This window comes from Palaemon carinicauda, chromosome 21 (genome assembly GCF_036898095.1).
Source record: "Palaemon carinicauda isolate YSFRI2023 chromosome 21, ASM3689809v2, whole genome shotgun sequence".
NCBI classification, from domain to species: Eukaryota; Metazoa; Arthropoda; class Malacostraca; order Decapoda; family Palaemonidae; genus Palaemon; species Palaemon carinicauda.
The window spans coordinates 127,102,000-127,124,856 of NC_090745.1; the positions used below are offsets into that span (position 1 = coordinate 127,102,000).

The 22,857-nt window shown below is 43.8% G+C and overlaps 1 protein-coding gene across 3 annotated transcripts in view; it reads right to left on the reverse strand.

Moving 5' to 3' along the window:
* mon2 (Mon2 homolog, regulator of endosome-to-Golgi trafficking) overlaps window positions 1-22,857 on the reverse strand; it is a 185,045-nt gene that overhangs the window by 11,386 nt on the left and 150,802 nt on the right. For all 3 annotated transcript variants that reach the window (XM_068345406.1, XM_068345405.1, XM_068345407.1), the window contains 3 exons: window positions 5,053-5,181; window positions 3,677-3,861; window positions 3,246-3,430 (listed from right to left, as the gene is read on the reverse strand). In XM_068345406.1, the coding sequence (XP_068201507.1) occupies window positions 3,246-3,430; window positions 3,677-3,861; window positions 5,053-5,181 (499 nt within the window). The remainder of the gene's footprint in view (window positions 1-3,245; window positions 3,431-3,676; window positions 3,862-5,052; window positions 5,182-22,857) is intronic.

Here is a 22,857-nt window from a genome sequence, read left to right on the forward strand (position 1 = left end):
TGCCTAGACTGAGCAGTCAAAACAACTCTAGAATGCGGAGGTTGACGCACAGCGTCAAAACAAGTCAACTCCGATTGTTAGTGAACGTCTTGAACGTCAACAGGAGCATCAGCCAGTGGCCTAACGTCCAAATGCGGCTGAAAAACCACACGAGACCGCATCGAGTGTGGTTCTAAACAACCTGACTGACGTGACTAAGCTACGCCAACGTCAACAGTAAGCACAAAGGAACGGTAGGTTGGCTGAAAGCCAGGATATCGATGAGATAAACGGCTAGACTCAACGGACTAATCGGCAGAATAGTCTTCCATAAGGGAGGCAAGCATATACTGCATGTTTTGCCATACAACCCCTTAAGGATCAACGGAAATGGTTGTGGTAATAGACGAGGGTAACGTCTGTGACCGCAACACTTTGCCTACAAAAAAAGACTCTCGGAGTCTGTGTTACGCTTTTGTTAGGCGGCGAGCAGTTATCCGATGACTGCATAGGGTCAGAGCTGTCCTAATGGCTGTAACCAGGACGCTGGACCTGTCCTGAAAGGACTGACTTTCGCTTAAGGGCTCCGAAACGTTGTGACAGGTTTCTTATGCGAAAAGCCTACGGATGGCGAGGAGAAACAACGTCTCTCTCGTCTTATGGTAGGGGAGATCTTGGTAAGATACACCCGATACCATAGAGGGAAAACGTCTGTTTGTTGGTCAAGGCCTCTCGAACTCATAAGTCGTTTGACATTACTTCTCCCCTGGGCTTGGGAGCTTGTAAGAGGTCCCGGACTAGGTGAACGACAGGCACGAACAGACGAACCCTCGGACGCAACACTGTAACACTTTGCGCCTCGGACGCAACACTGTAACACTTTGCGCATATCACTTTATCACTTCGATTTTCTGTTTTGCACTTATTTCTACCTGAAACACGCAATTCTACCCTTCATTAAAAGGTAGTAATTGCGAAATTAGTCGTATAATGCAAGCTCATAATACCAGCAAAAAACAGAAAACATATTTTAAGATAAAAAGAAAAATCAGTGGCTGGGAAAGAGACTAAACACTAGTTCATATAACTACGTTTTCAATCTCTCACCGCACATAGCCTGGGGACGAGAATAAAAACCTTAAAACGTTTTATCCTTCCTCCCCGTACAGCGACTAGGGACGTGAGTAACACGAGAACAACGTTACCCGCTTGAACGGAACGTTTTCTCTCCTTTCTCTCCCTCCGTCTCTATCTCTCTCTCTCTTTCTCTCTTGATTTCGCACCTAAGAGAAGAGCCCAATTATATATCGTCAAAAAAACATGTTATTTGACTAAAGGAAAAAACTGAAAGGTTTTTCAAATAAAAAGTTCCTTTAAATTAGAATTTAAAACATTTAAGCTAAGAAAGAATGAACAAAACGTCAGAATCGATTTACTCTTACTGCAAAGTGAAACCGTGATACACTCTCTCTCTATCGTAACGATAGAGCGCATGTTGAACGTCCTGAACGTCAACAACTGCGTAGCATAAAAAACTAAACGTTAGTTCATCTTTGAAAACAGTACGAAGACTATCAAAGAAATTCTTTCATAAAAAATTACATTTAAAAAGTTTTAAATCCTTTGCTCTTTAAAAGCTAAAGACGATATAAAGGGCTCAACGTTGATTAACTTCGGTTTCCAAGTTAGGACCGCCTACTCTCAGGAAAGTTCTATATAAACAAAGCATTAAAATTTATTTTTATATGTTTATAAAAAATGGAAAGTTAATCGAAGAGGCCTAATAAAGGCGGAGAGATATAAAAAAAAATAGAGGAAAATCTATAACGTGATATAATTACTAAAAGCCTAAACATACTTCCGTCTAAGGGAAGGGTCGGCCATTTAAAAGTGAAAGAAAGTCCATACTATCTTTGCCACCATAATTAAATCTATCCAAAACGAGTTCAAGTTTTGAGATGAAGATAAAACACCTGCATAGCGAAAGCTCAAAACTAGAATAGTGTACCTCACCAATAGTTGTGAAAACAAATCCAGTTAGCACAGCGAATTAGTAGGTCTTGCCGGTAGCCCGACAGAGAGAAAATTGAGTTCTGTGTTTACATTGAGTACTGAGTACCTGCCCGACAGATGGCGCTGTTGATGTACACCCCCTACCTGTATAGCGATCGCTGGCGGATTTTTAACGTAGAGTTTTCTGTCGAGCAACAGAGTTGCAGCGTATATAATCACCGGCTAAGTTTAATATTGAAAATCAACATTTACTCTTCTTATGGTGTAAATATTCCATGAAAAACAGCAAAATGCCAGTAATGGTTTGTAGCAACTTGTCAGAAAACACATGAAACAGTTTAGGTCCACTTTAAAGGGATTTTAAGAACAATAATTACCTTTCACAGTTTTTAAGAAGGGTATCAAATTCAAATAATGGGACTAGATCTATTACGTAAAAGAAGAAATTGTGTGGAGACCAAATTTCACTCAATACTAATTAATTATTTTTGGAATATTTGGATTCAAGATTATTCAAGCTTAAATGTTTGAACATATAAATTCCAACGGTCAGAACTTATGTACAATGGAAAACAGTATATCTTTTGATCAGGCATTCACAGGAAGTTTCCAATTGAGCAATGAAACTTTATTATAAATGACAATTTTGTAATTATTTTCTTATTAAATATTTTGAATACAGTATACTACACAATCTCTTTATTTTCTGCAAAGACCCTTTTCAAAGCTTATTGTTCTGTTTAGTGAATATTTCAAAAAAGAAGTTTGAAAGTGAATTAGATTTCTCCTGAATGTAAATAACAATTTAAAACATTTCTCACTAACTTTGTAACAAAACAGGAAATAAAATACAAATATCTATCATTCAATGACTACTTTTTACATGAAATCTTACATTACACACTACCAATTACTTGAGTGTAATTGCATATTTTCTTGTGTAGATCAATCACAGTTTAATTAACATCTTTGGAGAATGATTTTTGAGTAGTATGTAGTTTCGCTTGATTTGTTACATATTTCTTCATTTTGTTTTCAATACTGTACACTTAAATGAAAAATAATCTTCAATTTAGTATAAGATTGGCATATTAGGCCACAAATTTCATGAAACCTAGCCTATGCTATCATAGACTAGTCCAGAACACAATTTCACTTTGTTCACACCACCTTGGAGTTATTAGTGTGGATATGGAAGTGATTATTGTACTATAAAAGAACACAAAACAATTACAATCAGTGCCAAAACATACCTGAGTCAGTGCCAGATGCAGATTCTATGGAGCCTTTGTTAAGAAGCACCATAATCGATACTATGAAATCACTGGGTGTAGATGATGCATATGGCAATATCTCTTCTCGTATGAGTTCGACTACTTGACAATCTATACTTTCATCTCCTTCAGCATCTTCACTACTCTGATTTGCAGGGGGAGGACTGGAAGTAAACAAGAGAGGATATATTCCAACAATCGTTAACCACAGGTATGTTATGAATTTTGAAGTTAATAATATACAGTACAGTATTTCAAACAACAAACCCTATCACTCATTCATTTTAAGAAACATTTTAACTTTGATGAAAGCAAATAAATTACTACATGAAATTTAGCTCATACAAAACTGTAATTTTCTAATTTCAAACTTACTATAATAGTGAAATCTAAATGAAAGAATATCTTACCTATTTGAAAAAAGAAAACTATCTAATGCTGTCCCTAAGACAGGCCACATTTCTCGGAAATGAGTAGGGTGTTCTCTCGCTAACTGTAGACCTTCTTGCAGAACAGTCAACAATGTAGTAATGGCTAACTTCCACGTAGTTTGAGCAGGACATCTGTACTTCATACGGAGGGGGACTATCAAACCCTGGGGAAGAAATTTATTAGATTAAATTAAATCATAAACACGATAAACTTGAAACAATTCTTACGAGATCTACAGATGCAAGCCTGCACTTTTTACATAAATTTTTGGCTTCTGGCATATAGATGAAATATCTTGCCAGTACCTTAGCTCATTTTTAATAAAAGAATTAATTTCTTAGGAACTGAAACCTATTATCATTATTAATCTTATAAAGCTAAACTGAAACTTGAGTTGGATAAGTAGAATTCTGCAAGCCATAAGGCCACAATCCAAAAATAGCCCAAGGCTGAAAAGAAACGAAGTACTGTAGTACAGTAATGCTAAAACTATAAAAGAGGAATAAAAAAAAATCAAACAAGTTAACATAAATAATACAGTTAAATAAGTAGGTAACAGATAAAAGATGGAATGAGACTTAAGCTAGCGAAACAAAAAAATTTTATCTAACGGTACACAGCCTTGTTGTAAAAGGATACCATAACATACATTTTATGATGCATGTCCAAACTATTCTACCCTTTCCAAGTCTGTTAAAATCATGAGGAAGCTTAGTAATTATATTTATGTGAATATAAAGATAGAACTTATTTCACAGGTAAATACATTTTCTTTTTATTGGTAATTTCCAAATGAGAAATCATTAAGTATGATTTTGAGTCAAAGAAAAAATTAGGCCTTTTGATGTTGTATCAGTCACTTGGTTAGGGAGAGAAGGCAAACAAAGTTGATTTTCAAAGTGGAGACTGACAGCTTGATAAACAGTATCACATATTTACAAATTGTGGCATAGAACCACTTTGTGTTGATTTGTACCGACACAAGTGACCCATTTAGAAGATGGAATGCAGCAAAGCTCAGAATTAGTGACTCAGAGTTAAAGTTACATCCTACAGAGCCTAAACCTTTCATACCAATAATGAAACATAATTGATAGACCAACTTACCCATACATCCTTTCTAGTACAGCAGTATAATTCTAATAATTTTGTCCTTCAGATAGGAACCAGAACCACCCACGTTTGCATTTTACCACATCAAAACTGTACTAAGCTAAAGCACTATTTAAGAGGCCATAAATGCAACACAGTGGTCTCTGCTAACTACTTGAATAAATAAAAATATGCAAATCACTTTAAACATTTCATACTCCATACATAAATTATACACCCTTGAATATTTTCACTAACTTACCTGAATGATATTTTTCAACACTTGAGCTTCTATGACTTCCTGCCAACACGATGTTGTGTGATATAGGGAGACAACCATCGACAAGGATTTTTCAGCAAATGGTACAAAGTTCATAGTCACCCAATCAGTCTGAAATGAAAATATAAAATATTAATCTTTTATAATTGAATTAAGGTTTGCATAGATTTAAAAGATTTTTAGCAAATATATACAAAATGAGCTACTTTTCTAAATATTCACTCCCTTCCCTCCAACAACATGAAGTAAAATTAATTGATATATTGTAAAGGGACTGGATTCACTAAGTTTTTAGTTTATCTTATACGCTTATATCAGGTAGTTGGTTCGCCAGGGCACCAGTCACCCGTTGAGATACTACCGCTAGAGTTATGGGGTCTCTTGACTGGCCAGACAGTCCTACATTGGATGCTTCTCTCTGGTTACTATTCATTTTCCCTTTGCCTACATACAAACATACACCAAATGGTCTAGCCTATTCATTACAGATCTTCCTCTGTCTTCATACACCTGACAACACTGAGATTACCAAACAATTCTTCTTCACCCAATGGGTTAGTGCACTGTAATTGTTCAGCGGCTACTTTCCTCTTGGTATAGGTAGAAGACTTTTTGGCTATGGTAAGCGGGCTCTTCTAGGAGAAGGACACTCCAAAATCAAATCATTGTTCTCTAGTCTTAGGTTGTGCCATAACCTCTGTACCATGGTCTTCCACTGTCTTGGGTTTGAGTTCTCCTATCTTACTTCTCTCCCTCTTGTTTTGTTAAAGTTTTTATAGTTTATATAGGAGATATCTATTTTAACGTTGTTACTCTTCTTAAAATATTTTATTTTTCCTTGTTTTCTTTCCTCACTGGGCTATTTTCCTTGTTGGAGCCCCTGGGCTTATAGCACCTGGCTTTTCCAACTAGGGTTGTAGCTTAGCAAGTAATAATAATAATAATAATATCATACTTAACTACAAAATGCCACAACCCTTCTGTGACATCTATAAATATTAAAGCTCCAGGAAATCACTTGTAATCAACCCATAATCAACAGCCATAATTCTACAGAAACAAAGATTAAAAAGAATTATATGAAAAATACGCAAGATGAAAAAACTGTCGGTGCACAATATGAGTGAATCATTATGACACAAGGGAACAAAAGACAATGAAATAGTGGTGGCCGAACTACCACATTTTGGTAGCCTGCTCTCACGTGCATGCTAGGCACTTAAACTTGAACTCCACAACAGCAGAGATTAACTCAATGTTTACAGTAGGCATCAGATTCCCTGTGCACTGATAGTTTTTCTTACATTGCGTAACATATCACACAGTTATAACACATTACTTGTTACATACAAGTTTATTACTTTTCCTTGCTCTATGCTTTCATTTTTGTTACAAAGCACAAGAGTGAGGTTGTAAAGTAATGGCTTGTACTCTTCCAGAGAAGTGGTAAGCACAAACACTAGTTCTTGAATTAGGGTGTGCCTATTAGGTCCTCTATGGTGCTCTTGATAAACCAATAGAGCACTAAATTCATACTACTGATGAAATAAATAAAAGAGAGCTTTTACCATTAAAAGCAAAGGTTCTTCCTTTACCACAATAGGTCATACTGATTGCCTACCCATTGCTCAGCTCATTTCTCAAGATATAAAATATCTAACATAACCATAATAAGCATTAAGGTACAGAAAATGCAAGAGGTTTGCCAATTATACGAACACATCATTACAGTACAAAGAAATCATGGCAATTACTCAAATAACTTAAATCTAAAGATCTTTATCAAATGAAATTTTACACACTATCTATCACATTCGTTCTTATTCAATGATTGAGATGAATCAAACCACCTTTGCCTTCTCAATCTTCTCAGATGAAAAAATAACCTTTAAACTAAAATTAACTATTTCAATACTTAAATAGAATTCATGTGCTATTTATTCTTTAATGAAGAGATTTGGTTAAAATAGAAAAATAAGAGTAATTATGCAATGACATATGTGATACCCTTTGTTCCCGCTGGAAAGAAGTAAATGAAGTGGTTGTGTGAACATCATCACTTCCAAGCTATTGTTCTTTTAATTTTTCATTCTTTAGTTCAAGCAACTGTGTATAAAATCATATCCACTGTGAGTGGGAAGGCTTGAATTATTTCCAGTTATGTTTTGAAATACTAGATGTAATCAATTGTAATATCACAAATTTTAGGTAATTTGTATTTTTCCTAACAGTACTTACCTCGAACTACTTTCTTAAGAGTATCTGGGATCTCCTCCCATCCGACCGAGTTTTGTGTAGTTTACCCTAAACCCATTTTCTATGAGGGGTAACCTCAGGCGGAGTGATACGCGCCCTGAGGCTAACCCCGGGTCAGAGAGCATGCCTGCTCAGGTCTCGACCTCCAGTATGTTCTTGACAGCTAAGGTCTCTAAGGACACCAGGGGACACTCGGGGAAGGTAGGGTGGGCCATTACCCGAAAGTAGTTCGAGGTAAGTACTATTAGGAAAAATGATATTTTGATTATAAAATAAATTTTTGAATATACTTACCCGGTGAATATATAGCTGCAACTCTGTTGCTCGACAGACAAACTCTACGGAAAAACTCGCCAGCGATCGCTACACAGGTTGCAGGTGTGCCCAACAGCGCCATCTGTCGACCAGATACCCAGCTCTTATGTAAACAAAGACTCAATTTTCTCCTCGTCCCACTGCGTCTCTAATGGGGAGGAAGGGAGGGTCATTTAATTTATATTCACCGGGTAAGTATATTCAAAAATTTATTTTATAATCAAAATATCATTTTTAAATATTTAACTTAGCCGGTGAATATATAGCTGATTCACACCCAGGATGGTGGGTAGAGACCAGTAATATATGTTTATATTTTATGAGCTAAGAGTTTTTTATTTCATTTTAGAAGTTATCAAAATAACAAAAACAAAATAAATAGGTACCTGGTAAGGAAGTCGACTTGAACAATTACTCTGCCTTTTAAGTACGTCTTCCTTACGGAGCCTCGCGATCCTCTTAGGATGCTGATCGACCCCTAGGAGCTGAAGTATCAAGGGTTGCAACCCATACAACAGGACCTCATCAAACCCCTAATCTAGGCGCTCTCAAGAAATGACTTTGACCACCCGCCAAATCAACCAGGATGCGAAAGGCTTCTTAGCCTTCCGGACAACCCATAAAAAAACAACACTTCAAGAGACAGATTAAAAGGATAAGGAATTAGGGAATTGTAGTGGTTGAGCCCTCACCCACTACTGCACTCGCTGCTACGAATGGTCCCAGTGTGTAGCAGTTCTTGTAAAGAGACTGGACATCTTTCAAGTAAAATGACGCGAACACTGACTTGCTTCTCCAATAGGTTGCGTCCATTATACTTTGCAGAGATATATTTTGCTTAAAGGCCACGGAAGTTGTTACAGCTCTAACTTCGTGCGTCTTCACCTTAAGCAAAGTTCGGTCTTCCTCACTCAGATGTGAATGAGCTTCTCGTATTAACAATCTGATAAAGTCTGACCAAGCATTCTTTGACAGAGGCAAGGATGGTTTCTTAACTGAACACCATAAAGCTTCAGATTGGCCTCGTAAAGGTTTAGTGCGCTTTAAATAGAACTTAAGAGCTCTAACAGGGCATAAGACTCTTTCTAGTTCATTGCCTACGATCTCCGATAAGCTGGGGATATCGAAAGATTTAGGCCAAGGCCGAGAAGGCTGCTCATTTTTGGCTAGAAAACCAAGTTGCAGCGAACAAGTGGCTTTTTCTGACGAAAATCCGATGTTCTTGCTGAAGGCATGAATCTCACTGACTCTTTTAGCCGAGGCTAAGCATACCAGGAAAAGAGTCTTAAGAGTGAGATCTTTCAGGGAGGCTGATTGTAACGGCTCCAACCTGTCTGACATGAAGAATCTTAGTACCACGTCTAAATTCCATCCAGGGGTAGCCAAACGACGTTCCTTGGTGGTCTCAAAAGACTTAAGGAGGTCTTGCAGATCTTTATGTTTGGAAAGATCTAAGCCTCTATGCCGGAAGACCGATGCCAACATGCTTCTGTAGCCCTTGATAGTGGGAGCTGAAAGGGATCTTCCTTTTCTCAGGTATAAGAGAAAAACAGCTATTTGAGCTACAGAGGTACTGGTCGAGGATACAGAAACTGACTTGCACCAGTCTCGGAAGACTTCCCACTACGATTGGTAGACTCTAATGGAAGACGCTCTCCTTGCTCTAGCAATCGCACTGGCTGCTTCCTTCGAAAAGCCTCTAGCTCTCGAGAGTCTTTCGATAGTCTGAAGGCAGTCAGACGAAGAGCGTGGAGGCTTTGGAGTACCTTCTTTACGTGTGGCTGACGTAGAAGGTCTACCCTTAGAGGAAGACTACTGGGAACGTCTACTAACCATCGAAGTATCTCGGTGAACCATTCTCTCGCGGGCCAGAGGGAAGCAACTAACGTCAACCTTGTCCCTTCGTGAGAGGTGAACTTCTGCAGTACCTTGTTGACAATCTTGAACGGTGGGAATGCGTAGAGATCCAGATGTGACCAATCTAGGAGGAAAGCATCTATATGTATTGCTGCTGGGTCCGGGACTGGAGAGCAATAGATTGGAAGCCTCCTGGTCAGCGAGGTTGCAAAGAGATCTATGGATGGTTTACCCCAAGTGGCCCAAAGTCTCTTGCACACATCCTTGTGGAGGGTCCATTCGGTTGGAATTACTTGCCCTTTCCGACTGAGACAATCTGCTATGACGTTCAAGTCGCCTTGGATGAACCTCGTTACTAGGGAGATGTCTTGACCTTTTGACCAGATGAGCAGGTCCCTTGCGATCTTGTACAACGTCAGTGAGTGGGTACCTCCTTGTTTGGAGATGTACGCCAAGGCCGTGGTGTTGTTCGAGTTAACTTCCACCACTTTGCCTCGAAGGAGAGACTTGAAGCTTTTCAAGGCCAGATGTACTGCCAACAGCTCCTTGCAGTTGATATGCATGCTCCTCTGACTCGAGTTCCACATTCCTGAGCATTCCCGACCGTCTAGTGTCGCGCCCCAGCCCACGTCCGATGCGTCCGAGAAGAGAACGTGGTTGGGAGTCTGAACAGCCAGGGGAAGACCCTCTCTTAGGTTGATATTGTCCTTCCACCAAGTCAGACAAGACTTTATCTTTTCGGAAACCGGGATCGAGACCGCTTCTAGCGTCTTGTCCTTTTTCCAGTGAAAAGCTAGATGGTATGAAGAGGACGGAGGTGTAGTCTTCCTAGTGACACAAATTGTTCCACGGATGACAGCGTCCCTACCAGACTCATCCACAGCCTGACTGAGCAGCGTTCCTTCTTCAGCATCTTCTGGATGGATAGCAGGGCTTGATCTATTCTAGGGGCTGATCGTCTTGTTGTTCAGCAACGTCCTCATCAGAGGGTTCCTCATCCGAAAACTGATGAGGAAACGGCAACGGAGTGGGCAACGTCTGGCTCGCTGAGTCCGGTCGCACTGGTGCATGCGTGACGGAGCCGGACGCAACATCATGGAACTGCTGCACAGTCTGTGACCTGTCAACAACCATGGGTGCGCGAGGAAGCACAGCGTCAACCCGAGACTGTCTAGACCGTCTGGGTTGTGCAGTCAACACCCTACCGGGTTGCTGAGGTTGACGCACTGCATCAAAACAAGTCACCTCTGCTGGTTGTTGAACGTCCTGAACGTCAACAACCACCTCCGAGCGTCGCTTAACGACAACGTGCGGCTGGCAACCCACACTGGGTCGCATCGGTGGAGGAACCACCTCAACTGGCAGACGCGAGTAGGTTACCTCAGCGTCAACAGGGCGCACAAACGACCGGTTGGAAGGTTGTTGGCCAGAAGATTCGGTAGCAACCTTCTCCGCATTAAAGTCCTCTATCAAGAACGCAAGCTTGGACTGCATGTTTTGCAGCAAAGCCCATTTAGGGTCTACGGGAGCAGGTGCGGCAACAGACGGGGTTAGCGACTGAGGCGGTACCGCTTTCCATCCCTGAAAGCCTTGTTTATGCATGACATAATTGTAGAGCAAAACTTCAAAGGCTCGAAAACAGCTGTGAAGTTGACCTGTAAAAAACTTGGAGCGTCTCCTGGCCAGGCGCCAGGGAGAGTCTACGAGATTTGAGAAGTCTATCTGGGCGGAGGCATGAACTCCCAAGCTGAGAACTTCTCTCGTGTCATATCAGACTCTCGCTCTATAAGCCAGTTTAAAAGAAGGGAAAGCAAAGGCTGTATCCCCCAAACTCCTCCTGGTGAAAAACCAGTCGCCTAGCCAACGTAAAGCTCTCTAGGAGAGCGAGAGAGCACTAGCTTAACCCTGGATAGGTACGGTGGGTCGTTTGCGACCCCGAGCGTCAAAAAAAAACAGGTTTTTCTCACGTGACTCACCCCTGTGACTGAATTTGTGGGTGATCGACCTGCAGGAGGTGTCTCCCCTACACGCTCTAGTAGTGTCCAGATGTGCATTGCTGTAGCTGTACTCCTTCCCCGATTTCTGAGACGCGTCGGGGTCGTTCGCGTCCGAGTTTACCCTTCTGAGGTAGTTTGCATAATGTCGTAAAAATTTTGCTTTTTTAATGTTGGAAAGTGTGTCTAGATGATCTGGCTACCCATGCGTGATTTTGTTTTTGTCAGATACGACGTAGTTATTGGTATATTGGGTATTTAACTGCGGTTGCCAATTTCTGTTTTTTTTTCAATATTTGTAAAAATTTACTACGTAGTAAGGAATTGCCGTATATTATTGATTTTTTTTTCATGTTTATGTGTTAGAAAGTGTGCCTTGATGGTTGGGCTAACACGTGCATGTCTTTTTTTTTTATCTGAGATGCCGTATATTAGAATGTTGGGCATTTTTCCGCGAGTGCCCCTTTTTATTTGTTTTGCATTTTTTTGCTTAGTCATGTTACCGTAAGGAATTGGCAAGTAGTGTCGCAAAACTTATATTTTTATAGTGTTGGAAAGTGTTTCTAGATGATCTGGCTACCCATGCCTATTTTTTTTTTAGCCAGATATGGCGTATATATAAGTATGTGTTCGATTTTCCTGTGATTGCCATTTTTTCGTTTTTTCCCATTTCTTTCAAAATTACTACGTACTAAGGAACTATCACAGAGTAATATTTCATTTATATGTTTATTTGTCGGAAAATATGCCTTGATGGTTTGCCTAGCACGTGGCGGAAATTTTTTTTTTCTGAAATGCCGTATATTAGAATGGCCATTTTTCCACGAGTGCCCCTTTTTATTTGTTTTGCATTTTTTTGCTTAGTCATGTTACCGTAAGGAATTGGCAAGTAGTGTCGCAAAACTTATATTTTTATAGTGTTGGAAAGTGTTTCTAGATGATCTGGCTACCCATGCCTATCTTTTTTTTAGCCAGATATGGCGTATATATAGGTATGTGTTCGATTTTCCGGTGATTGCCATTTTTTCGTTTTTTCCCAATTCTTTCAAAATTACTACGTACTAAGGAACTATCACAGAGTAATGATTCCTCTAGATGTTTATTTGTCGGAAAATTTTGTTTACTTTTTTTTTGATTGAATATCATCAAATTTTTTTAGCTAAAATATTGTTTTACATTTTTTTTTTCGATTTTATTTCCCTTCAAAAAAATTTTTTTGGGTCAGAATTTTAATTTTATAGTCGTAAAATAATCGACAATTATCCAGCAACCCACCATACAATTTTTATGCATATCCAATAATAATTAGATTAGTAAATAACACCTTGAAATTGACATACCCTTCCTACATTTCAAGTGGCAGATTAGGGAGTCTGAGTCAGTGTGGTTGGCGGCCATTTTGTGGACATATCCGAAGCGTAAGCTGCCCTATCTATATATATTCTTGTTCCCTATAGAATTTGTGATATTTTGGTATATTTTTACCTGCATAAATATCATATTATATATTAAATATATGTATTTTTTTACGAAATTTCCAAGTACTCAAAAAATTACCTTTAGATATGGCCCCTGATATAAATGTAATTTACAAAATAATGAAGATTTTTTTACATATTTCTATTTTAGGATAACATATGTTTATTCCCTAAAAAAATTAGCCACTTCCTATTTCATTTGGGTACCCAAAAAAATTCATGAAATTTGGACAATTTTTTTTGGCCAAAAAAAGTTACCCTTTTTTTCTCATTTCAGATCTTCACCTCCATGGGTCTGACTTCATCCAAAATACATCAAGATGTGTCCTAAACATTCAAGAATCAATTCCTAAAAGGATTTGTGTATATATGTATAGACTTTTTTTTTTATGAATTTTTATGTCAGGTCTTTTTTTTTTCTACTTAATTTTTTAAAATATTTATAATAAATAGTTTTTCTGCAGATGAGTAGTATTTATCTTTACAGTTGTTTTAAGCATTCATTGAAGTTTTTTTTGGCAAAAGAAAAAAGGAGGTTACTGCAAAAACTGATTTTTCAAGAATTTTTTTTGGCGTCGGGGTCGTTCGCGTCCGAGTATACCCTTAAAGGGGTGTCCGAGGACCGTACCTATCCAGGGTTAAAAACAACGGCTTCGAAGTAGCTAGGCCTAGTGTAAGCTCTGACGTTTTTAGGCGAACGAGGAGCAGCAGTTACAAAAAGATCCGGACAAAGATCCTTAAAAAAAATCATCATGATTTAATTAAAGTCCATAGGGGGCTAAGCAGCTTTAGGCTCCTCTCCGTCTGACAGAGTCCTCAAGGGAATATCAGTAGGAGGGGGAACAGCAACTTCCTCATCTACAGGAACCTTGTCCGATAAAAGCAGAGTCTCAAGCAAGGGAGAGACCTACCGTGGTGGCAATGCTTTACAAGCAGAGTCCACACTCACTGGTGCATTAGTAGCGGACCAGAACGCAACGTCATGTAACTGCTTGACAGTCTGTGAACTGTCAACAACTGAACTGTCAACCACAACAGGTGCGTGAGGACGCACAGCGTCCACTCGAGACTGCTTTGACTGCCTAGACTGAGCAGTCAAAACAACTCTAGAATGCGGAGGTTGACGCACAGCGTCAAAACAAGTCAACTCCGATTGTTAGTGAACGTCTTGAACGTCAACAGGAGCATCAGCAAGTGGCCTAACGTCCAAATGCGGCTGAAAAACCACACGAGACCGCATCGAGTGTGGTTCTAAACAACCTGACTGACGTGACTTAGCTACGCCAACGTCAACAGTAAGCACAAAGGAACGTTAGGTTGGCTGAAAGCCAGGATATCGATGAGATAAACGGCTAGACTCAACGGACTAATCGGCAGAATAGTCTTCCATAAGGGAGGCAAGCATATTCTGCATGTCTTGCCATACAACCCATTAAGGATCAACGGAAATGGTTGTGGTTAGAGACGAGGGTAACGTCTGTGACCGCAACACTTTGCCAACAAAAAAGACTCTCGGAGTCTGTGTTACGCTTTTGTTAGGCGGCGAGCAGTTATCCGATGACTGCATAGGGTCAGAGCTGTCCTAATGGCTGTAACTAGGACGCTGGACCTGTCCTGAAAGGACTGACTTTCGCTTAAGGGCTTCGAAACCTTGTGACAGGTTTCTTATGCGAAAAGCCTTCGGATGACGAGGAGAAACAACGTCTCTCTCGTCTTGTGGTAGGGGAGATCTTGGTAAGATACACCCGATACCATAGAGGGAAACGTCTGTTCGCTGATCAAGGCCTCTCGAACCCATAAGTCGTTTGACATTACTTCTCCCCTGGGCTTGGGAGCATGCAAGAGGTCCCGGACTAGGTGAACGACAGGCACGAACAGACGAACCCTCGGACGCAACACTGTAACACTTTGCGCATATCACTTTATCACTTCGATTTTCTGTTTTGCACTTATTTCACTGAAATCGAACTTTTACTGATTTCTACCTGAAACACGCAATTCTACCCTTCATTAAAAGGTAGTAATTGCGAAATCAGTCGTATAATGCAAGCTCATTAATACCAGCAAAAAACAGAAAACATATTTTAAGATAAAAAAATCAGTGGCTGGGAAAGAGACTAAACACTAGTTCATATAAACTACGTTTTCAATCTCTCACCGCACATAGCCTGGGGACGAGAATAAAAAACTAAAAAAGTTTTATCCTTCCTCCCCGTACAGAGACTAGGGACGAGAGTAACTCGAGAACAACGTTACCCGCTTGAACGGAACGTTTTCTCTCCTCTCTCTCCCTCCGTCTCTATCTCTCTCTCTCTTTCTCTCTTGATTTCGCACGTAAGAGAAGAGCCCAATTATATTTCGTCAAAAAACATGTTATTTGACTAAAGGAAAAAACTGAAAGGTTTTTCAAATAAAAAGTTCCTTTAAAATAGAATTTAAAACAATTTAAGCTAAGAAAGAATGAACAAAACGTCAGAATCGATTTACTCTTACTGCAAAGTGAAACCGTGATACACTCTCTCTCTATCGTAACGATAGAGCGCATGTTGAACGTCCTGAACGTCAACAACTGCGTAGCATAAATAAACTAAACGTTAGTTCATCTTTGAAAACAGTACGAAGACTATCAAAGAAATTCTTTCATAAAATATTACATTTAAAAAGTTTTAAATCCTTAGCTCTTTAAAAGCTAATTACGATATAAAGGGCTCAACGTTGATTAACTTCGGTTTCCAAGTTAGGACCGCCTACTCTCAGGAAAGGTCTATATAAACAAAACATTAAAATTATTTTTATATGTTTATAATAAATGGAAAGTTAATCGAAGAGGCCTAATAAAGGCGGAGAGATATAAAATATATAGAGGAAAATCTATAACGTGATAAGATAATTACTAAAAGCCTAAACACACTTCCGTCTAAGGGAAGGGTCGGCCATTTAAAAGTGAAAGAAAGTCCATACTCTCTTTGTCACCATAATTAAATCTATCCAAAACGAGTTCAAGATTTAAGATGAAGATAAAACACCTGCATTGCAAAAGCTCAAAACTAGAATATAGTACTTCACCAAATAGATGTGAAAAACTCCAGTTTAGCAACAGCGAGTAAAGTACGTCTTGTCGACACGTCGACAGAGAGAAAATTGAGTCTTTGTTTACATAAGAGCTGGGTATCTGGTCGATAGATGGCGCTGTTGGGCACACCCGCAACCTGTGTAGCGATCGCTGGCGAGTTTTTCCGTAGAGTTTGTCTGTCGAGCAACAGAGTTGCAGCTATATATTCACCGGCTAAGTTAAATATTTAAAAATACAAATTACCTAAAATTTGTGATTTGTTCCAACACGAAGTACTTACCTCGAACTACTTTCTTAGGAAACTTGTATTTAGGAGGTGGGCGTGGCCCTACAAGTTCTTGAGACCGTGCTTTTGGAAAATCCAGAGACCTAGAAAGGAGACTAGGTCGTGTTGACCCCATAGAAAATCGATCGAGAGGAAACTACAAAAAGCCCATCTTAGTGTCTAAGAACCTCACCTGTGCAAGAAATCCTAGGGGACATGTCTTCCTCTTGTTGAGGTACTCGTCTCTGGCTCAGGGTCCTCTCAGAGAGCCACTTGAAGCGGAAAAAGGGAAAGAAGGTACAAGGGGGTTTAAGGAACGAACCTGTGTCTCTTGTGCTTGTTACCCGCGGTTATCCCTGAGGCTATGGCTTTAAACCGTTTGGAGCACGGAAACGACGGTACCTATCGAGAACCCGTCCAGGGATCTTCTTGAATAGTCCCTCAAATAGTGAGCCGTGAAGGTAGACTGGTTGGCCCAGGTGCTTGCCCTTAGGATCTGGCCCACTGCCATATTCTTGTGGAAGGCCAATGTAGTACTCAGGCCCCTAATGGCATGGGGCTTGGGTTTCCCCGGCAGGGGGATTCCTGCCTTACTGTAGGCCCTGATGATGACCTGCCGCAACCAGAAGGAGATGGTATTCTTCGAGACTGGCTTCTTCACGAGGAATGTGGAAACAAAAAGACTTTTAATCCCGGGCCGGAGTTTTGCTGTCCTTTCCAAGTATTTCCTCACTGCCCTGACGGGGCACAGGCGCAAATCCTTCACGTCGTCCGACCGGGGGATTGCCGGAATTGAGAAACCTTCAAATCTGGGGTCCCACACGGCAGGGTTCTGGGTCTTAGCTATGAAGGAAGGGACGAACTTGAACGTGACTTCTCGCCAACCTTTCGAGTGAGCCACTTCATAGGACAGACCATGAATCTCGCCTACCCGTTTAGCTGAAGCTAACGCCAGCAAGAAAACCGTCTTGAGAGTGAGATCCTTGTCCACGATGTCTTTTAGGGGCTCGAACGGATGTTTGGATAACGTTTTCAGGACCCTTGCCACGTCCCATTGTGGCACCTTCACAGCTTGCGGGGGGCATGATTGCTCAAAGCTCTTAATGAGCATTGAGATATGTCTGGAGTTCCCCAGGTCTATGCCTTTCAGGAGAAAAACTTAGCCCAGAGCAGCGCGGACTCCCTTGATGGCTGGGATGGACATGTTGACCACATCCCTGAGGTAAACTAGGAAGTCCGCTACTTGCGGGATGGAGGCCTTCAGGGGCCTGATGTCCCTAGCGGCGCACCATTTGGTAAAGGTGGCCTACTTAGCTTGGTATACAGCTGTCGATGACCGTCTCAGGTAGCCCGACATCCTCATTGCTGTACTCAACGAATAGCCTTCCCTCCTCAGGAGGCGCTCGATAACCTCCACGCGTGAAGGCGGAGGGACCAAGGATTCTCGTGGAATCTTTGGAAGTGTGGTTGCCGGAGAAGGTCTGGCCTGTCCGGAGGGGGCCAGGGCAGCTGTTGGGCTAACTCCCTTAGGTCCACGAACCATTCTCTCTCCGGCCACCAGGGCGCTACCAAAGTCATCCATAGGTTGTCCGTCCTTCTTACTATGTTGAGGACCTGCCTGAGCATCCCGAAGGAGGGTAAAGCATACACGTCGACTTTGTCCCAAGGATGTTGGAAGGCGTCCTCGAACGCCGCTTTTGGGTCTGGGACAGGAGAACAGAACACGGGGAGCTGCGTGTTCAGCCTTGTTGCGAAGAGGTCCATCACCGGAGAACCCCATTTCTGAATGACGGACCTGGCTACTTCCGGGTGTAGAGACCATTCGGACCCTACCACTTGCCCCATCCTGCTGAGGCCGTCGGCGAGGATGTTCCTTTTCCCTGGAATGAACCTCGATGAGATTCTTATCTGCTCCACTTCGGCCCATTCCAGAAGTTGTAACGTGAGGACATACAGCTCCTTCGACCTTAGGCCTCCCTGTTTCTCTATGCAAGCTACTACCGTGGCATTGTCGCACATCATTGCCACAGTGTTTCCCCGGAGTAGGTGTACGAATTCCTGGCACGCTCTTTGTACTGCCCTCATCTCTAGTACGTTTATGTGCTGGGTCTTCTCTAGGGCTGTCCAGTTCCCTCTTGCTGATTTCCCTATGAGATGGGCACCCCACCCCTCCTACAATGCGTCCGTGAACAGAAGCATCTCCGGAGGGTCGGCTGCAAAGGGCATCCCTTTGAGGGTGTTCGTCCTGCAGCTCCACCATTCCAGGACCCGTTTCGTGTTCGGGAACACCGGGACCACTCTGTGGGGGGAATTCGTTTGGTTTCAGCTTTCCTTTAGGTTCCATTGAACCTCCCTGAGCTTTAGCCTGCCCTGGGGGACCAGTTTCTCCAATGACACAAGGTGGCCTATCAGTCTCTGCCAGTCCTTCGCTCTCCTGGGTTGGTCCGTCAGGAAAGGGCGGAGGACCTGGTCTAAGTTGTCCAGCCTGTCCGCGGAGGGGAAGGTTTTCACTAACCGGGAATCCAGAACCATTCCGAGGTAGGTCGTCCTGGTGGAGGGTATCAGTTGGGACTTCTTTAGGTTGATGGTGATCCCCTTCAGTACTTCCTCTGAGGCTGAAAGTAACAACCAGTCATCCAGGTAACGAATCAGGCGAATGCCCTGTTCGTGTCCCCAGACTGAGACCGTTGTGAAGACCCGTGTGAAGACTTGGGGGGGCAGTGGACAGCCCGAAGCAGAGGGTCTTGAACTGCAACGTTTGGTTCTCCATTTTACCCGTAGGTACTTCCTGCTGGAGGGATGAACCGGATTTGGAAGTAAGCATCCTTGCCATTTTGAAGTCGGTCTTGCAGATGAACTAGTTGAGGGCTGAGAGGTCTATGACCGGTCTCCATCCTCCTGTCGCTTTCTCTCCACCAGGAACAGCCAGCAGTAAAACCCCGGACCTGGGTCCTGGACAGATTCCATTACCCCTTTTGCCAACATCGCTGAGACCTCTCCCTGCAGAGCTGTCTGTTTCAAGGGATCCTTGGAGGCTAGCCACTCCGCCTGCTGGTCTGGCATCAGAGGTGCAGGGTCCACTAGGAAGGGCAAACCTGTACCCTTCCTTCAGTACTGTCACGGTTCACGGGTCTGCTCCGTGTTCTTCCCATGCTTGCCAAGAACATTGATGCCTCCCCCCACCTGAGGTTTTGGCAGGAGTAGGGAGCCTCCCTCCCTATCTTCTCCTTGAGAGCGGCCTGAGCGCCCTCTTCTGGATGCTGCGAACGACGGCTTATAGGCGGCTTGGGTAGAGGCTGATCCCCTACGGGAGGGCAGAGACGACTGGGACCATGTTGTCGTCGAGTTGTCTCTCCTAGGCTGGCTAGGAGCGAGCCGAGGAGGGCGAGGCGTGTCGACGGAGGACCTTCTGAACGTCGGCCTTCTGACCGGGTGGGGCCTGGTCTCGAACGGTTCCTTCAGCCTCCGAACTCTCTCCATCGATTCCTCCGCTGCTTCAGGGGAAAGATCGCGTCGTCCCATAGGGTCAGGTTCCTCAGAGATCTGGCGCCTCTATCCGGCAGCCTCCTAGTCAGCTTGCTTATGATGGTGTCCCTCCTTCGTAGGACGCAGTTGGCGGACAGGGCTAGCGACTGGTAGGATAGGAATTTCAGGGCCTTACCTCCCGAACTGATAAGTTTCTTGAGTAAGGCCTGGGTCTCCGGTACGGTTAGGTCGTAGGAAGACTGTACGCCCACCACCAGTCCAGCCAGGAGGAGATGTTGACTAGGTCCTTCGAGATCTCCTCCATCATGACTGCATCCGAAGGAGAGAAGCAGATCGGAGCCGTGGACGCCCTTTCTTCTGAAGCCTCCCTGTCCCAACACGGTGAGTGCTGGCTCCAGTGCACAGGCGCCCGCTCGCTGTCCCTCTGGGAGGTAGAACTTGCTCTGGGACTTCAGGCCCTGGAGCAGCTAGGAGGCGCTCTGGCTCTTGGGCGCCTCGGCGTGGTTGGCCACGATCCTGTCCACGTGGACTCTTCCCAAACTTACCGTCCCTCGCTAAAGGAAAAGCCAAGGAGGGGCGCTGCTGGACCGGGTCGTCCACTATCCTGTTGAGGCTGGAACGCCATGCATCTTCGGAGGAGGGTTCCGGCACGTCCAGCCTGTGGTGACTTCTGATGAGGCCTATCACCCTCCGATAGGCCGATACCTCCGCTGCCGACCCCTCTATATGGTCGTCGAGATCCTCCGATGGGCGCGCTGACACGTGACGGGGGTACTCCGACGGAGGACCTCGCACGTGGGGGAGTCCTGGACCGACGCTCTCGCGGGGGTTCACGTCGAAGGACGGGCATCGCCATCGGGACGGGGGCCCTCCGTCCTGGGTCCAACATCTCTTCCGGAGGTTCTCGAATCTGCGGGCCTGCCCGTCGAGGAAAGCCGAGGGCTGCGCTCGTGACGAGCTAGGTGGCCTTTGGAGGTCAGGACTCGGCTGCCAGACCGAAGGGGCGACTCTCTCCGCTGGGCGGATGGAGCCGGAACCTTCGCGGTCTTACGCCTGTCGACTGGAACCTGCCATGATGAGTCCCTCCGTCGGGTGCCGCTGCTGCCGGAGGAGTATCTATCCGGGGAGCTCGTCCTCGGACGCCAACTTGAAGGGCCCGGCGCCGCAGCTAGCTCCAGCAGCCTGTCGCGGTGAACCATCACCCACTCACTGCTCTTGGGGGATCTTGGGCGCCGACTTCTTGCGGGACTTCTCCTTTCGTCTCCTGAGCTTCCTCAGCGCCTCGTCCTCCGATGAGCAGGAAAGCTCCTCCACTGAGGAGACCGACGACTTATAGGCCCTCTTCGAAGACCTCGCCTCCCTCGTTGGTGTAGGAGGATTCCTGCGACGCTCCGTGGAAGATGACGCCTGCAAAAACACCTCTGGGAAAACGGCCGACGGCGCTGGGGGGGAGCGAGGAGGCCTCTCCCGTGGGAGACCAGGTCCTGTAGTCTTCCTCCATCCTCATTGGGGACCTGAAGGGCATCTTAGGGGGAACACACGCAGTGGGGTCTGACGGCGGGAAAGCTCCTTCTCAACGTCGCCCTCGGCTGCTGAACCGCCTGAAAAACACGCCCAATAGGCTGGAGAGGAATTAGTAACATTTTTCCCCCACATGGGGTCACCTGAAGAGACGTGGCCTGCAGGCACCAGGCCACCGTCTCCCGAAAACACTCCCGCACCTCCCTCAGGCCCCTCACTCGCCTGGAATGACGCCACAACACCACTGTCTTGAAGGTCAGACTCTTGGGGAAGGGCCGCGGCCCTCTTCCCCGCAATGGACTTACCTCGTCCCCTACTCTGGGTAGGGGAGGTTGGGAGAGAAGCTTAGACCGACGAGGCGCCCGGCGAAGCACGGGAGGAAGGGACGCTGGGCTTCTTAGGCGACTTCTTCGTCGCCGCCTTCTTTTTGGTGCTATACCGCACCCACTGCACCTCATTCCACGATTCGCACTCCGGACACATGGCGGAAGGGAAACACACGCTGCCCCTGCACGAGGAACACAAGGAGTGCAGGTCAACTTCGGGTTTCGAGAGGAACGCTCCACATGATTTGCCGGCCATGGGCCCAGGACAACGGCGAGGATGCTCCATGATGAAGGAGAAGCACTATGAGACACAAGCGCGCACAGGGAAAGCACAAAGAGAAAGCACAATGGGACCACGTGGGTACCGCGTGGGACACAAAGGGTCGGGGACACACAAAGTCACACTGGGATTAAGGAGAGCGGCGGGATGATATCGCGACGCGACCAGAGAACTTACTGGAGGTCGAGACCTGAGCAGGCATGCTCTCTGACTCGGGGTAGCCTCAGGGCCCGTATCACTCCGCATGAGGTTACCCCTCATAGAAAATGAGTTTAGGGTAAACTACACAAAACTCTGGTCGGATGGGAGGAGATCCCAGATACTCCTAAGAAAGTAGTTCGAGGTAAGTACTTCATGTTGGAACAAAAAAGAAATTAGAATGATTTTCCTGAAAATTTATAGAATTCACATGTTGAATACCAATGGGCCTGGTAAGATAGATAGTGGTACTTATTCAAAATAAGTTAAACAAATGTCAATTGATAAATTTCAACTTTTTTTTAAGGAAATCCTACCTCAAATTTGGTAGTAGCCAAACATTATTCTAACCAACACCCTACTATATACCATTTGAATGAGGATAAACACTAATAGTGATAACTTAAATTCATTCTTATAATGTCTCTAAAATATTAAATTTGCATGTAACTCGAGGACGTAAATTGAAATACAGTACTAACTAAATTCTTCACTATTTTAATCCAAGCCAGTAAGTCAAAACTTCAACAGAACACCAACTATGTTATGTACCTTGAAATTTCCCCTGTTATCACTACTGAGCCAAGGATCCTGCCACTACTGCACTGACCCAGGAGTTCTGCCACTATGAAGCCAAGGACCCAACATTTGTCTATATCAAACTTCACTTAAATATTGTAATGATTACCCAATACATAAGTACAATGCCACGGTCATCATCACCATCACCTCCTACGT